Here is a 17,503-nt window from a genome sequence, read left to right as displayed (position 1 = left end):
TGTTCCAGATCTTTAGCCACTGATGATGTAAAGACACCTATGAAACCTGCTGGATAGGGGCTCTCCAGGACCAGGGTTGGAGACTCCTGGCCTAGGGATTGTTGGCATGTATGGGTATGCAAAGAGGGCTTACTGGGAATATCAGACCGTCTTAGTTTTAATACTGTACTTCTTAGCCTGAAGTTACTTTGCTGCTACATAGTTAGTATTTTACCCATTTAGAAAACCATTCAGTACCGTAGGTCTGTATGCAAATCATTCATGGGTAGCATAGTTTAAATAGCTCTAGGCCATTTGAATATCTTTCAGGCAAGTAAATACAGGCCATGTAGTGCTCTATTATGAAGCAGCTCCTAACAGTTATACTGTTAACAAATAAAGTGCATTGCCCTCATGTTTGCATGGTAACAGGACCAGTATTTGTGAAATGTATCTTTTGAAATATTTCTAAGAATAAAATTAAACGGTAAATTTGCTGGTATAGCACAATATATATATATATATATATATATATATATATATATATATATATATATATATATATATAATGTTGCTATGGCTGAAAGAACGATGTAGTTTAACTAGCAAGGTATTCAAATTCTTCAGACAGTTATTACCAAGTGCTTTACATATTTTAATGATTTAATTACTGGTGGGAGGGGGGTGTCTAAATACGCTCTTTGAGTTTATTATTCCTGCAAGCATTTCTCCCTCGATTTGTTTTTACTAACCCCATTATTAACATTATCAAATGTGCAAAGATGGCCATCGAATGAGCAGGTTTACCACTCATATAGAAAATGTAATCAGACCATATCTGGATCATTAAAATTGGCCTCTGTCCTTACTGAGCCACATTCCCTTACCAACATGTCGACAAAAAGTGGTTGGGTTAACTGTATCCCACGAGGGACATTTCAAGTTGCTCTGCGCTTATGTGGAATTCATAAGCGGTTTTGGCTTGGCGCCGCTCTGGAACATGGCGGAAGGACTGAAGGCTGAATTGAATTCGTATGGGCGCAGCTTTCAGGTATAATTCTACTTTGCAACAGTTGTGATCTTTACTGGCTAGGAATTTAACTTGGAAAATGTGTGGATTCCATAAATTCACGTCGTATTACAAGAACAATCGTGACCTTCTGTTATTTGCTATAGTTTACCTAGACACCGTCGTAGTGGGTCATATAAATTAGTTAATCAAGTAATAATATATAAATGGATATTACATGATTTGTTTGTGCTTAATGTATTTTTTTCTCAATTGAAACTCCAATGTTGTTTAGCTATTCAGAGATAGGATCCGCGTTTTGTGTGTCAGCTGTAGTCGTCAAACATACACATTGCATTAGTCATATCTCTGCTCACCTTTTATATATACCTAAGTAAGTGTAACAACAGTCCCTTTTGCTTTTTTGTTGAGTTCGGGGGTGTTGTTTCGGGTTTTATTATTACTTGGCAAAATTGATTATTTTCGGTTAATAAACAGAGTCAAACGCATCAATTTTCAGTCTCTACAATGTACACTGCATGAACGTTTTACTAATATGTTAACTTACTTGAAGTGAGGATGTCCAGATCAGGATTCATGCTGTTTAGAACTGCGGATGGATTTTGAATCTGGGAATTGCGAGAAACATTTTGTTTTACGCCCCATTAGTAAATTCCTTTACAATACAAACAATTAAAAGGCAAACACTAATACACTACTGCGAATCAAAACTGCAAAGCAAGCTTAAAGTTTACAGGAGAATTTAACCAACTGACTTATTAGCCTTTTAACAGTAAGTCTTTTTATTTGTTATTACTTTATTAATCTTAATACTAATACTATTTTACACAGATTATTAATTTTGTAAATTTAAATGTTAACCTAACTTTAAATTGATTAAAGATCCTGAATTTGTTGGTCCTAAACATTAACACAAATAGTCTTACAACACTGTAGATTTTTTTTTTTTTTTAATTTTCACCCAACCCTCACAAGTCGAGTGTATTCTATTACGTAGGTCCACAAAAATTGCCGATTGGTCAGCAATGTCTGCACCTTGCCTGCCTTCTGAAAGATGTTTTTTTTATGTAGAAAGAGTAGTGAATGATTGACATCATTAAAAATATATTGCTGAAATCCAGATTTATCAGTTAAAAAAAATAAATAAAAAAGGAATATTCTAAATAGGTCTTTGGGGGAATTTTTTCTGTTATTCTCAATTTAAAACCGGAAACTTCAAGCCCTAGTTAAATTACATCATCATACGGTTGTTCACAGTTGCTAAGTTTGTAACCTACAAAGCAATGGGTCATACTGTACTGTAGTGTAATTACAGGGTTTTAGTCTTGCTTCAGAAAGAGTGCACTGTACTGGTTCTGCGCTGGTGTTATTGGTTTTGTGCTTCTCAACCGATTACAACTGATGTAATTGTAAAGTAAGCTAGTATCTTTTCTTTGATTCTGTCACTGTACTATGTCTTGGATTCATCAAATATATTGGAAGTTGGAGTGATACCAGTGATAAAAAGGTTTGATATGAAAGTACCAAGTCCTGTTTATACAAGTTTAGATAACTTGGGGCTTCCTCATCATTGGATAGAAATTCTGATTTGTTGCAATCAGAATGAATCAAATGGATTTTCACAAACTTAATTTTAGGAAACCAGTACATCGATAAGTTTATACTACAGTATGTCTGTCTGCAGTGGCTTTAAAGCCTACATTCTCAGAAATTAGCGGGTTCCAAAAAGCAGGAATATGTCAGTGTTTGTTTTGTCTTTAGCAGTGATGAGATCTGTCCTGCCACAAGAGTTTTGTCTTAAACAAAGTTATTGTATCAAAGTGTTATAATTTTCACTCTGTGAAGAAAATTTAAACATTCATTGTCCCACATGACATTATAAGGGTTATTCATTAAAAGTACAGGAGTAATATTTTATCCTCTGTGTGAAGTAGCATTATTGCAAACATAATTGTACAGTATAAGATTGAAGATGTGTCTGTGGATTACCCTGCTTTAAGTTCTTTAAAGACTTCCTCGACCTAGGAGTATTGGGTCTACATTTTTTACAGTTTCCCTAGCAGGGTGGAGAGGAGGCGGGACGGACTCTGGTGTGTGGTGTATCTGTTTGCGTCAGCTGCAAAGCAAAAAAGATCCAGATACATTTTTGACATCCTGCCAAGAACATTCTCTGCTGATAAATCGCAACTTTGTCTTTTCCAGCTCACGGAGATGGTGAGGCAGAGTAAGATTGCTGAGCTACAGGCCTTTCAGTGCTCACTCAAGGTAAAGAACAGAAATATTTTCCCGTTTGCTAGGGGGTCTTTTGATTTGGGCACGCTTTTTTGGTAATTACATTATTACCTTTTTTCCTTTTATCGGTGACTTAACTTTGCTTTAGTAGTCAACCATGATGATGCATTTTATCAAAGTAAAGTTTTTTTAGTGAGTTCTGAGAAGAAATATACCCTCAAGACCACAAAATAAACCACTTGTCTTTGGTGGGCCCTGCTTTAATATGTCATCTGAGAAACCGCACGTTCCTGTAAAAGGAAAGCAGAAGCATACTTCTGTAATTGTTGAAAACTCATAACAGGGTTTCATAACCCAGTTTGAGATCCGTGTATAATTGTAATGCCTAGGAACAACTCCCCTTTCATATATAATTACATAGTAATTGTAATAATAAGGCACTTCTAGTTTGTTTTGTTTATAGTCATTAAAAAAAAACCAAAAAGCACTAGTTGATGTAGTCATCTTTTCAATGTCACCCTAATCTAGCTTTCAGGTTCCTGCATGAACTAGAATGCTTTTGGAGCAGGGACAGTGTACAGTTTTACTTCTGTTAAAGTAATGGCATGCTGAAACTCCTTATCAGTTTCAAAATGAAAGTAATCTCTGGGGGTTTCCCAAGATCGCTATACTGGCTATGTTCCTCTTTTCTGTTTGCTGCATTTCCTAGTTGCTAAATTCATTTCCGATGTAAAGTAGCCTAGTTTGTGTAACAGCCTCCAGTCAGTTAACTAAAGGCTCTTATTTTCTATGCTGTCCTCCTTTCAGCTGCAGAGTAATTCCTTGCCTTTGGTTCCTGTGAAAGAGACTAGTGTGGGCCTCCCCACCCTCCGGTATAGCCCTCCTACCTCTGAAGATCTTCCACTCGGCACCCACGCCATGCCAGGTATGTGCCACACTGTCTTGTATTGCATCTTAGCTGCTTAACCTCCATAAGACTGACACTTTCTACGTTTATGTAAACAGGGAATCAATCATTTTGTTGTTCGTTGTTTTGAATTCTAAACAAATGTAAAAATCAGTCAGGCTCATAGGAATCAATGCTTCTGAACCTACTGGAATCTGATTAATCCCCTACCTGATTCCATCTCAAACGGTTTACATGTAGAATAAAGAGATATGGGAATCGATTCCCCAAACAGGTAGCTTGAATCTGAGTAGACTGCAAGTATAAAAAAGGGAATTGTAGCCAGCAAAATAATCAGATCCTTCTTCGAAGCATCCCCTGTTCACCACATCAGATCTTCTGTAGTGCAATGATGGGATGGATTAGTGCAGTGCTTTTCAACCCTGCACCCAAAGTTTTCCAGTAGTTTGTGCTTTTGTTTCTAGCAGGAACACATTTTGAGAGGAACCGTTGTCTCGAGATGGAGAGTTAACATAATATAAATAAATAAAATATAATAAATAAATGTCATTCTGAGCCTAGTAAATCTTTTCGGATGCAAGCCAGAGCTAGCATATTTATTTAGTTATATTTTGGTATACTAGGCATTCAGATAACAGGTTGCCTGGCAGGCTTGTTCTAGACCAGCAGGGCATAGTGTGATAGTAAACCGCCTGCTGCCAGTGCTCGAACAAACAAACAAAATGTTCCAGCGTTGCATAGAGAATACTGTGGAAGCCTGTCTACTAAAAATCTGATTAGGCAGCTGTACCTGCACAGAGAAGGTTAGCAGAGTTCAGCGTGCATGATCAGATGTACAGCACTGAAAATAATACCTTTTTTAATTTAGAGTATGGATTGCAGATCGCTACATAAATAAGGTTAATTTTAATAAAAAAAAATACTGTGCAATGCAATGGCTGATATGTGGTCTTTTGGAAGTCTAGCATTATCTATCCCAGATCCGTAATTGTACCTAACAAAACATTTTCATAAATTTTACCCATTTCGTATTAGCTACATAGGTCTAAAATGTGCAGTTTTTATAGAAGAACATGTTATTTTAAAACCGACATCAGGTGCTGTACTACGCTAGGTTAAAGAAAGTTCCCAGTTTGGTTGTTTTGCCTTCCAGGAAGTCTGTTGCTGCGTTATGTCCTTGGCCTGATAGCATGATTTAAAATGGAAATACATGTTTGCCAAGACATGTGTTTCTTTCAAAACTGCACATTTGAGACCTATATAATCAATAGACGTCCATGGTGGAGAAAACATATGGAACTATTTTCTTAGCTATAGTTACTTTTAATGTTTTGCGCCGTGTGCATTTACAATTCCTGTTAATATTTACTGTGCTTTTGTTTCCCATGTGCCTTTTAACTACTGTATGCTTATCAGGTCCAATGACAAGTACAGTCACCAAAAATCCATCTGGGAAACTAGAATTGATTGTTCCTGTAGGCTGCTATGAAGTTGCTATAGAAACTGTTATGGGTTTGGGTGGTGGGAGAGGTTCAGTCTGACACAGACTTCTCTGAGAGGATTGCTCATGACAAAGTTCCAACTCTAGACTAGTATTGTCAACCCACGTCATAATGAAGCACTAAAACACTCCATTTTCAGCTCTCACGACTGCTCGTTAATGAACACTGACACACTCTAACCTGCTGTGTTTTTTGCAGAGATGGTGAGCAGCCAACCCCTCAGCATAGCGGATGCAGGGAAAAGAAAGAAAAAGAAAAGAACAAGAGTGACTGATAGCTTCACTGGTAACTTCAATGGTAGGTACGCTTAAAGTTTCTTCCAAATTCAGCTGGACAGCTGGGATGCTCATTATATGGACACAAAAATCCTCACATCAAGGTGTTCCCAAAGAACAGGGCTGTAGCCATTGTACCACGTAGTCTGGTCTTGTCTGCTCTCAGAAGCTAAGCTGATGTTTGTGGCTTTGAGGGGGTACTGGACCATCTGAGCCAGAACTCAACCAATGTCTCAGCATGGTGTTTGGGGGGGCTGTGTGAGAGGACATGTAAATATTGGAATTCCTACCCTGACTAATTGCTAAACATGGCTATTTTCTCCTCTGTTCCTACCACTGTGGTTGTTCACAGTAAGAGACTTGGTGCTAGACCTTTAAGAGTGGAGGCCAGATATCCCAGCCAGGCCCTGCTTCCAATTTGAGGGATTCATTGGAGTTGTTTCATTGTCCTAGATGTGTACAAGCTGACTGATGAGCTCCTGGGACAGGGGAGCTATGCCAGGGTACAGGGCTGCATCAGCTTACAGAACGGGAGGGAGTACGCTGCCAAGGTAAGGGAATGCGGAACAGTACAGGGAGGGGGGCTTCAGATGTGGAGTGAAGCATACTGATCCATATAGTCGCTACGTATCATCAATTATAATTTGTTTTGCCTAATTAGCTTTCAGGCTGAAAATAAACATGATTTAATGCTTGCTTTCATTTGTCACAATTATTCTGCATGAATTTGCATCACTAAAGGGAACAGTCCTACACACAGAAAACAAATGAGTTGGGTCATGTTGTGTTTGTGGATGTAATGTAGAATTAGGCAAAGTAAATACACCTGTATGATATTAATGTAGATGCAAATTGCAACATGACATTTGGCAAAACAACCCAAAAAACAATGTTGGTTTTGCACAGCAGTGGGAGAGAGAGGATTGCAGCAATAAAAATGTAAAAATTTGTGCTAGAAACTGCACGGCAGGATATTATGGTAGGGCAACGATTTCTCATTCCACCAGTTGTGTAAGTCCAAGAACTGAAGGAATCGGTGGTGATATTTTCAATTGGCTGTGGAAAGTGTTCACCTCTGTGCAGTTAAGGGGTCTAGCGTTCTGAGCTGCATGTACTGGAGCTGAGGTAACTGCAAAACACGAAGGGAACACAAAGCCACTGGTTCTAGGAGACAGAGAGACCTAGTTTGAGGCAACTTTGCTGTATCAAACTGTGGCCTGAAACCAAGTTCCAAGCCACAAGTGTGTTACCTTCGCTTTATACACACCGCCCAAACGTGGCAGACTTTCTTCATCATCCCTGACCTACCAAGTCACCAGATGATAATGTTCTAGAGCCTTAGAGCCTTTCTGGAGAAAAGATTTCCCCGCCCAGCTTCCCTGGAGGGATTGGAAGCAGCAGTCCTTGAGGAATGGTCATGTAGCCCTCCAGAACAATTTAACCCCCTTGCAGACTCGCGGCCATGTCAAATCAGTGCCATCCTGGCTGTCTGTAGATTAAAGAGAAATAGAACAAAAATAGCAATGTATAGCGACATCAAGGTTTCTGCTGTCTGCTGTTCATAGGGCACATTTCAGATGAACAAAAGTTCAGTTCTACAAAGAGCTTCAGCATATTAGGTTTACACAACACAACCTTCACAGAACAAGACTATTTATTTTCTCACGCAAACCTTGAAATACAAGTAAAAGATGGCATTTAATGGCAGTGTGCCATTCATCTGTTCCAGGGATGAAAATAAGACTTATTGTATAGCAGTTTCACCCATTCCAGGCATTAATACGAGCTTGATTAGCCACAGTGTGTTTGTAACAAGCTCAGCTGTGTCTTATTAAACATAGTAAAACTAGGAATGGATTAAACTGGTATGCAATGGGAGTCTTATTTTCATCTCTGCATTCATATACTATTGTTCCTTGGCTAATAGAAATGTTTTCTTTAGTCTCATTAGCATTCTGTATTGGTCTTTTTTATGTTTGCTATTTCATCTGCTCATAATTGTTTAGTTGTACTTTGGGTTTACTAAGTATGTATTTTACAAAGTACTCTGTAAGAATAACCTACAGAGTAGTTGGAGTGCACCTACTTCCACTTATCTTTTTTTTTTAAAGTTAATTTGTACAGTTACTCTTATGGTATAAGATCATCATGACTTGAGTCAAAATATGGGAGAGGGATCCAACAAGAAAATTAAGCTTGTGATGTTAAATGGATGCTCATATGTTAGAGGAAGCCGCACCCAAGAGAAATGACTATAGGTGGCTTTGTTTTGTGTTCCAAACAGATCATTGAAAAGAAAGCTGGGCACAGCCGCAGTCGTGTGTTCCGGGAGGTTGAGACACTATACCAGTGTCAGGGGAACAAGTATGTTCTGTTTCTTTTCTTGAGGTATTGGGGGTAATGGCAGAATAGGTGTATCAAGGTATTATTAATAGATACATTGATACAGCCCTGTAGCTTGGAGAAATTACAGACACTGAATGAGGCACACAAATAAGGGTTTAGGCTTTTACGTTGTATTGTGCCATATGAGTTTTCAGCATGCTTGATGTAAGCTTTTAATCGCATTTTAATTTTGTGTATTTCTTAAGGAATATTTTGGAGCTGATAGAATTCCTTGAAGATGATATGCGGTTCTACTTGGTGTTTGAGAAGCTGCGAGGAGGTAAAGACTACAGTATTGCATATCCACATGCTTTGCCAAGGATGCATTCACACTAATAAACTGATTTAACAAAAATCTGCTGCAAAACAGCACAGAAGATTCTGAAACCAGTTGGGGGGGGTGCAAGGTCCAAGTTGCAGCCAATCAGTGGTTGATCTGAGATGCTATTTATTTATGTATGCACTGTATATGTTTGCACTCTATGGAATCGGAAGGGGAAGGGGAAGGGGAAGGGGAAGGGGGGTTTCCTCTGTCTGGTACTGAGAAATGTTGCTTCAGTCTGACACTTGCTACTTCACTCTCTGATCTCCAGGCTCAATCCTGACTCATATACAGAGTCGGAAGCACTTTGATGAAAGAGAAGCTAGCCGGGTGGTGAGGGACATTGCGGCAGCCTTGGATTTCCTCCATACTAAAGGTAGGAGATGAGCTACATACGTTTCCCCCACGGTCACTGTACCTCTGTGACTCTGCCTCACACTGTATCTTCTATTATGCACTCGTTTGTGTCTGTTTTTCTGTTCCATCAGTTCTGTCTAATTTGTCTGTTTATCCCACCACAATATTTCTCTAATGTATTACCTCTCAGAAAACCAGTTATAATTTTTAATAATAAATTCCCTGGCACAATTTCATCAATTCCCTCTGGTGTTGTAGCTGCTAATAAACTGGAGGTTTTTAAAGGAGCAAGAGGCGAGCTTCAATAAGATAAACATCCTCTTCTCAATCCCATATTTTTTTTATTGATTTCTAAAAGTAGAACAAAAACAAGACAACTTGCAGCAGTATTTGTGCAGAGAATATGCATGAGCAAATAAACTGTAAACTGCAGGTTATGTTATTAACTTTGCATTAATTCAGTAATTGTTAAAGGCCATGGCACACTATGTGCAATACTGCCAGACACTGTATCCATAACAACATTGAGGTTCTTGCCAAGAGCAAGCTGGACTTGTGCAATTTTAGTCGTATCTTTCAGATTACTGGGGGGAGGGCTTTCATTTCTCCCATCAGAATCATTGTTGTGGTCTGGTTATGATTATGATACGCTAACTGTTCAAACTTTCCTTATCTAGGTATTGCCCATAGGGACCTCAAGCCTGAGAATATACTTTGTGAATCTGCAGACCAGGTAAAACCTTTTCTTTTTTCTTGTCTTTGATACATGTGGAAATACTAAGTAATTGGTAATATTCTTTCACAAACAATGTGTCTTTTTTTCTATGTCTTTTGATAAATGTCACATTTTAAACATGTTCTCCTTATTATGTTAAATAATATATTTAGACTTAACATTTTAAAACTAGCATTCAGTACCTATTTTGAGCAACATTGGTTAAAAGGGAGCCTGGCCATTAGAGGAATAAAAGGCCACCCCTGTGGTGAACAGAAGCTAATGTGTTTGTTCCCTGTGGGGAGACCTTTTATTCCCAGTCATTTTAATGCGACTCACCCATTATTGCTGTTATTACTGGTGTTGGAGAAGGAGTATTAATTATGTTCTTTGGTTCCCCACACATTTTTTTTCTTCTCTTAACCATAGAGATAACTGTCTTGTTAAGTGTGTCTGAGGGTAATGTAGTCTGATGCGATACCCGCCTACATGAATGCTGCAGATGGATTCTAAAATGCTGATGAAATGCGCCCTTGGTGTAAGATACTCAAACCTCCTGTCCTGTCCTAGGTGTCTCCAGTGAAGATCTGTGACTTTGACCTGGGAAGTGGAGTGAAGCTGAGCAGTGCCTGTACACCCATAACAACCCCTGAGCTAACCACGCCAGTAAGCAAACCTGAGATATATTGCTTCATAGTGTATGTATCATGGAAATAGATATTCCATTCATATACAGATTGAGTTTTAGTGTGTCCACAAGTGGTGTCTGTAGGATTTTTTGCAGAGTAACACATACCGAACATACCATATTCACCATTGGCAGTCTTCTTTCCAATGTATCTATCCACCTTGAATAAACTTTGCTTGAGCATGTGTCTTCCGTGTTTGGTCATCAGTAACCTAGGTAGTCTTTTTTTTTCTTGTATGTGTAACCCTTTTGGCTGTTCAGTTTGTGTGTCTGCTTGTCGTTCTGTTTGTGCTGCAGTGTGGTTCTGCAGAGTACATGGCCCCGGAGGTGGTGGAGGTGTTCACAGACGAGGCCTCCTTCTATGATAAGCGCTGTGACCTGTGGAGTCTGGGTGTGATCCTCTACATCCTGCTCAGCGGCTGCCCTCCCTTCACTGGGAACTGCGGGACAAACTGTGGCTGGGAGAGGGGGGAGGCCTGCCGCTCCTGCCAGGTACAGCACTCTGCATTTCAGGGGAGTGCCATCTATACTTTGGGCAAGCGTAGTAATGCAGTAGAAATACAAAATCTAAATGGCAGTGTAGTTTTACGAAACATTTAACAGAAAATGCACTCTTGCCGTATATGAGGATTTTGCATTGATTTTTAAATGTAATATCTTGATACGTTGTAGACCACTAAGTAATATGAAAATAGATCAAATATAAATGTGACCAAATTAAATCAAGTCTACTTTTTTCACTGAAAATGTATGTGACAGTTTAAACAAAGACTATTTACATAGATTTGGAGCCTTGGTAGATGGACCAAGATGTCTATATGAGGATAATGCAGATACATATTTTATAGGGTGGTCCAAAGATAGAATATGCAGGGTACGTGGTAGTGAAAGATGTCGTGTGTTTTTATTTATTAATTTTGGCTAAATTGATTCATATTTTGTGCCAATGTTTCCCTGACTTGCGTATTTAAATAGTTTCACAAGGATTGAAATATTTGCTTGCCGACATGAAATGAAAATCATTGTGGGGAGCAGGGCAATTTGTTTAGTCATAGACAGCACAGATGGAGCCAGAAGAAAAGTTAATGAAGCCGTTAATGAATGACATATACTTTAAAGCAGGCAAACCGTAATCATGGCTGCTGAACAAATTAACATGACGTCGTCTCCATGTCGACCTCAAGACTACTGCTGTTTTCCAAATGTCTGCATGCCGGACTTTTTCCTGTAAAATATTACTTTTTGAAACTGATCAGTAATCTTACTAAATAATTGTAATTGAATACACTTACAGTAGGTGGGATATACACTTATGTTATAAATGAACAAAACTAAAACAATCAAGAGTCGATCACACCTGCTACTCCTACAGACTTTGTGAATGTGGCTCCAGGCGTTTTAAGGTCGTTCAGTGGCTAGCAGTGTAAAGGTTGAAATATCCTGTCTGTACATATATTAACCCCTGTGCCTCTTGGATCTCCCCAGAGCAACCTGTTTGAGAGTATCCAGGAGGGGAAGTATGAGTTTCCTGAGAAGGACTGGGCCCACATCTCTGACAGTGCCAAGGACCTGATCTCCAAGCTGCTGCTGCGTGATGCTAAGCAGAGACTGAGCGCTGCCCAGGTTCTGCAGCACCCATGGGTGCAGGGGGTGAGCTTTTTCACCCTATCCGTATAGTACTTGCTCTACTACAGTGATGATCAGAATCAGCTTAACATTTAAGATAATTTTACTACCAGCACTGGATCCCTAATATATGTTTTCATACTACAATTATACAATAGATATTGTTGCCTGTGACAAAAATAATAATTAAACAAATTAAAAATCTTTGGTCCATCCCCTGTATTTGTAACAGATGTTCAGGATAAAGCTATGTAATACATTTCTATGAAAATTGTTTTGTAAAGCAGGCATTTAAGATTCCAGCAAGGTTAATAAACACATTACTGGTGGCTCTCCAGCTATGTCATATGGCCCCTTCATGAGTACTTAAAAGACCCCATTCTTGGATGTTGTTCTAATATGTACCAAAACACTTCTGCATTTTCTGTTGTTGCCGTGCACCTTAGTGAGCACTGACATGTTCTACTTTCACCTTTCATTACTGTGCTCAAGTATCTAATAAGCACAGAAAACCATTTTGTCCAATTATTTATCTGCTGTCCTGCTTGGGCACTAGAAAACATTCTCCTGATTCTCTTCCAGAAAGCCTCAGAGAGAGGCCTGCCAACCCCTCGCATACTACAGAGGTAAGCAAACTGTTCACTTGCATGCTTTAATAGATAGATGAATACTTTCATGGAAAAGGATTGTGTGGGAGCCTAGAAGCAAATACTGAAAGCCATATGTCAACAGCATTCTTCTTTCCATTGATTTGCACTTTCATGACTTGCTGCAGTTTTAAATGTCAAGTTATGTTGATTGACTTCCTTTGTCTAACAGGAGGCCTTATTTATTGTTGCCTATTTGAGTTTTTTCTTCCATTTGTTCTGTATTTCTTCATAAATAAAAGCAACTGACAGTAGTCAGACCTGGTGTCAGTTTATTCAAACACTTTATTTTTCACAGAAAAGACAATAAATAAGTAATAGAGGAACATTGTACTAGAGACTTGAAATGGAGTTGAAATGTACAGTGAAGTGCCACTTCTTTTCATGATCTGCCCTCCTCCTTGGCTCAATACAGGAACAGCAGTACAAAGGATCTGACCCAGTTTGCTGCCGATGCCATTGCCTTTAACCGGCAGCTGTCCCAGCATGATGAGGAGCAGGAGGACCTGCTGCCCAGCGTCTGCTCCATGAGACTGTCACCCCCCTCCAACTCAAGACTCGCCCGCCGCCGTGCCCAGAGCCACGCCCTCCGAGCCACAGACTTCCTCCCAGCGAGCAGTGATGATACCTCCTGACCCCCCCCCCCCCTCCCAGCTTCACCTAGCCTGATGGATCTTCAGCAGTGTCTCTACCTCCTGGCCCTGTCCATTTTCTTACACTAGTCAACAGAGTTTTAACCACTGAACCCAGTTTTCTTAAAACCACCCAGGTTCTAGCTTTGACGTGCCTGCAATGCTGCAGCTGGTATTTTTGTTTGCCACCTACTCAAAACTTTGGAGCCCTACCGGGTGTTAAATCTGCTGGTCTAATATACATGCTGTGTGCTACTCTCCAAAAACATATTGCTACTAATTGGATGGTGGCGCATCTGTCTAGGTGTTAGTAAGAACACAGTAAGTGAAGTGAGATGGTGTGATTCGCTCCTTTTGATGGGGAAAAAAGAAATAGCTGGAGCTTGGTAGGAATTAATTTCAGTGGTTACAGGAACTTTGCTTCTGTTATATTTAATTGCAGTTCAACATTTTATTTTATGTATTTCTGATAACTATGTTACAGCTAAATTGTTAAATTAATGATGTAATTGCATCTGTAGGGTGTTTTCATACTTAAACTCCTTTTGAGTTTCCTTATGCCTTTTATAAAACTGCTTGAACACATTTCAGCATTAAGTCCAGAAAATGGCTTAATAGTAGGTGATTGTGCAGTTAGACTGAGATTGCAATCTTTTAGGAATGGTACGTTGGATTTCAGGATTTATAACCAGCTTGCTAAATAATATTTGTGCACATTTTACTGCACCGAACTGTAGTGTATTGGTAACATGCTTGTTATTACTACATGAAGTACAGTAAGGTTGCATCTCTTAAGACAATTAACCCTTTGCCACCAGGATCTGAGCTTTATCACAGTCTTGCGTGTGTCATATTGGCAGGGCGCTGCCCATGTTTAATACCCTGCAAATGCGGAACACTGCTGTAATTGAATTAGTGTTCAGAATACTGTATCTTGCTTACCAATCAACACACCACTCTGATTTGCTTAGAATTTGTTTATTTAGCATTTTTATTTTAGCCAGGTTTATGTCTTAGTTTTATTTTATTTTTATTTTTTCAGTTTTAAATTGCAGTGTAAACCAAGCGCAGCATTTTAATTGGCACCTTTTTGTGCACATTATCCAGAATTCTATATATTGAACTCAAATTATAAATGAGGCGGGCTTTCAAGAGGCCTCTTCGCCTGTGAAATGTAAATGGAATAGGTTTCATTTCACACTGGGTGATGAGATAAATGTAGCATTAAAACACTTTTCCCCCCCCTCATTTTCATTACTTCAGTATTCTCAGTAATTTACGCTTCCAAGAACATTCCCCACTCTGTGTTAAATGCACATAACCTGTAGTTGTGTGTGGCAGGATTGCACAGTGCTTACTGTTTTGCACATCTTTCTTGCACTCTTACACCCATTCTGTTTGGCTCACTGTCCTCTACACTTGTTCAGTATTATATACATTTATTTAACTTGCACATTATTACAGTATGTCTTTATTGCACCCCCCCCCCCCCCCCCCCAGACACAATTCTCTTTGCATGAGTAACGGATGTAGAATAACAGTTTGACTTCTCATTTATAAACACAGTCCAAAGAAAGGGCTGTATATCAAATGTTGAGGTTTTTTTTTATATATATATACCCAGGATGGTAAAAGTGTAGAGTTCTTGTGAAATATTTCAAGGGTGTAGGGTGATCTGTTTATTGCAGTGTCTAGTGATTAGTGGTCCAACTATCCAAATATGGATTTCTTTGGGAGATTTCTATGATTCCATCTTAACATTACTCTGGGTTTCTCGCCGTACAGAATAGCCACATGAAAGTGACATTTTTTTACAAATTTATAGAGTCTTTATCTAGATACCAGGATGTCATGAGGAAGATGTACCTCTTTTGTCCTCTGCAAACAAACAAACAAACAAAAAAAACACAACTAATAGATACTTTTTTGAGGTGGTAGAGAAAAAAACACACACACTGTATAGCTCCTAATATTCTCAGGAATTTGTGTTTTAAAAAGTACAATAATCTTAACATGATGGTTTAATTTCAAATGTAATGCTGCCTGTTTATTTTAAAGATGAAGTGTCATGACAGTCCTGTTTTATTTATTGTGTTGAAGAGTGACTGGTTTTATCTTGAAAGGAACATGGGGAAGGTTGTTTAAGCTAGTTTTTTAATGTATCCTTTGTGCATTAAAATGCTCTTTTCTTTACATCTAGCAATTATTTAGAGCTAAGGAACTAACAAACTTCATTGTTTTGTGTTTTTAATATGTTAAATGTCTGTTTCTTACTGAGTTCTTCACTCATGCACTATGCTGTAGTATGTCTGTTTTACCCTGAAAAAATTGGAACCTGTGATTAATATACTGGGAGCATTTGAACCTGAAAAAAAAAAAAGTGTCTTGTCTTAGTTACCAGTTCACTGTTCCCATTATCTATGTGCTGTTAACCTTTCTTCTCCAGAATCTGTTTATTCTGTGATGATCTACAGCTGTTGATGGTTTGAACTAGACGTTGTGTTGATTTTGATCAACCTGTAATCATTGAGAGAAGCCACAGTTGGATTTGTGTTACTTTGAAATGAGCACTGACCAGCACAGAGAGCATTGGGGGACACTTTTTAATGTGGATCAACAGGATTTGAAGTGTTTTTTTAGAGCTGTTGGAGAAGACAATTTGGGTTAAGCAATGCTAAGGTGGCATTGAAAAGGATACTGAAGCTAACTCAGGGTAAAACATTTATTCTTGGTTACTATAGCCTATTTTGTTCTTGCTGTAGACCTGCTCTTATAGATGTTTGTATTCTCTGGATGTAGCAATTAAGTGTATGAGTAAACCAGAATACTTTTTCCTTTTAAGCTGTGACTTTTTAAATTTTTTTTGTGTGTGTTTTACTAAACATGAGAAAACAATATTAAAGTTTTAATGAGCTCTTTGGTATTCATTCCATGCCTGCTGTTTTTATATTTATTTACAAAGTACTGCTTGTTTATTGTGCATATTCCTAATTCTGTAAAAGCAAGATTCCCATCCTCTGCTCCATTAATAGATGAGTGAGATGCATTGCCCCCCCCCCCATGTCTAAACCTGCTGTAATAATTATGTGAATTACAGTTGTTACAAAGTATCACATTACAAAATGTCACATTAAAGAGCAGTTATAAAATACAGTAAATTAAGTAGTACGATACAAGTACTGACACAGTTGGGTGCTATATAGTCCAGTTTAGTCAAAAGTTGTGAGGTTTACAGATGCTGTCTGAACAGGTGTATCTTGAGGAGGCACCGGAAGGTGATCAACGACAGCAGTCATCTGTGGGTAGGTCGTTCCGCCACTGAGGGGCAAGGGTGGAGAAGGAGCGGGCTCTGGGAGCGGAGGAGGGGTACAACTAATCGGCCAGTAGCGGAGGGGGCAAGAGGGTGTAGGTTGAAAATAGTCTTGAGATAGGAGTGAGCAGAAAGGTTGAGACTGTGATAGGCGAGTACAAGAGTTTTGAATTGGATGCGAGCAGCGATAGGGAGCGTGGGAGAACAAAGGAAGGGAAAAGACAAGGTGAGCAGCAGAGTTTTGGATGAGCTGGAGTGGACGGATAGTGGAAGCAGGGAGGTCGGCCAGGAGGGAGTTGCAGTAGTTAAGGCGGGACAGTACCAGGGCCTGAACTAGGAGGTGCATGGGGTAGTTGGTGAGGAAGGGGTGAATTCTGCATATGAGGAAGAAGTGACAGGATCGTGCTAGAGTAGAGATGTGCTGAGAAGGGGAGGGGTTGAGGGTGACACCGAGTTTCTTGGTGGATGAGGAGGGAGAGAAGAGCAGTTTCAGTGGATTGTGCCGGGCGAAAACCGGATTGCAGGGGGTCAATCAGAAAATGTTTTGACAGGAAAGCAGATAGCTGGCCATGTACCACTCATTCGAGGGTTTTAGAGAGGAAAGGGAGAAGAGACTGTGGACTGTAGTTCTAGAGAGATGAGGGATCAAGGGAGGGTTTTTTAAGATGGGGTGATGCAGGCCTGTTTGAAAGCAGAGGGGAAGGAGCCAGAGTAGAGAGGTGTTGAGAAGAGAGGATATGAAATGGAGTAGGGCAGGGACAGCAGCCTGGAAAAGGTGAGTGAGGAGGGGATCCAGAGCACACGTGGTGGGTTTGTGGCCCTAGAGCAGGGGGCAAAGATCAGAGTGAGAGGGGTGAGGAGGGTAAATTAGGGGTTGCAGAGGATGATGGGGAGGG

At 39.5% G+C, this 17,503-nt stretch overlaps 1 protein-coding gene across 2 annotated transcripts; it reads left to right on the top strand.

Moving 5' to 3' along the window:
* The first annotated feature begins 578 nt into the window (after window positions 1-578).
* mknk1 (MAPK interacting serine/threonine kinase 1) lies at window positions 579-16,224 on the top strand. Of its 2 annotated transcripts, none has more exons than XM_034021755.3 (14): window positions 579-1,030; window positions 3,212-3,274; window positions 4,049-4,166; window positions 5,849-5,947; window positions 6,379-6,476; window positions 8,210-8,289; window positions 8,517-8,590; window positions 8,904-9,008; window positions 9,667-9,722; window positions 10,275-10,370; window positions 10,690-10,884; window positions 11,878-12,042; window positions 12,601-12,644; window positions 13,081-16,224. In XM_034021755.3, exons 1-14 carry the CDS (start codon window positions 980-982, stop codon window positions 13,298-13,300), a joined length of 1,464 nt encoding a protein of 487 aa, XP_033877646.1. In that variant the 5' UTR covers window positions 579-979; the 3' UTR covers window positions 13,301-16,224. The 2 variants fall into 2 exon arrangements, with proteins under 2 accessions (XP_033877646.1, XP_058887580.1); XM_059031597.1 differs by lacking the exon at window positions 579-1,030 and adding an exon at window positions 1,614-1,781.
* Window positions 16,225-17,503: the final 1,279 nt, after the last annotated feature.

The sequence above is a fragment of the Acipenser ruthenus genome, chromosome 10 (genome assembly GCF_902713425.1).
Source record: "Acipenser ruthenus chromosome 10, fAciRut3.2 maternal haplotype, whole genome shotgun sequence".
Lineage (NCBI taxonomy): Eukaryota > Metazoa > Chordata > Actinopteri > Acipenseriformes > Acipenseridae > Acipenser > Acipenser ruthenus.
Note: the sequence above shows the minus strand (reverse complement) of the source record. Positions and strands in the feature narration are given on the sequence as shown.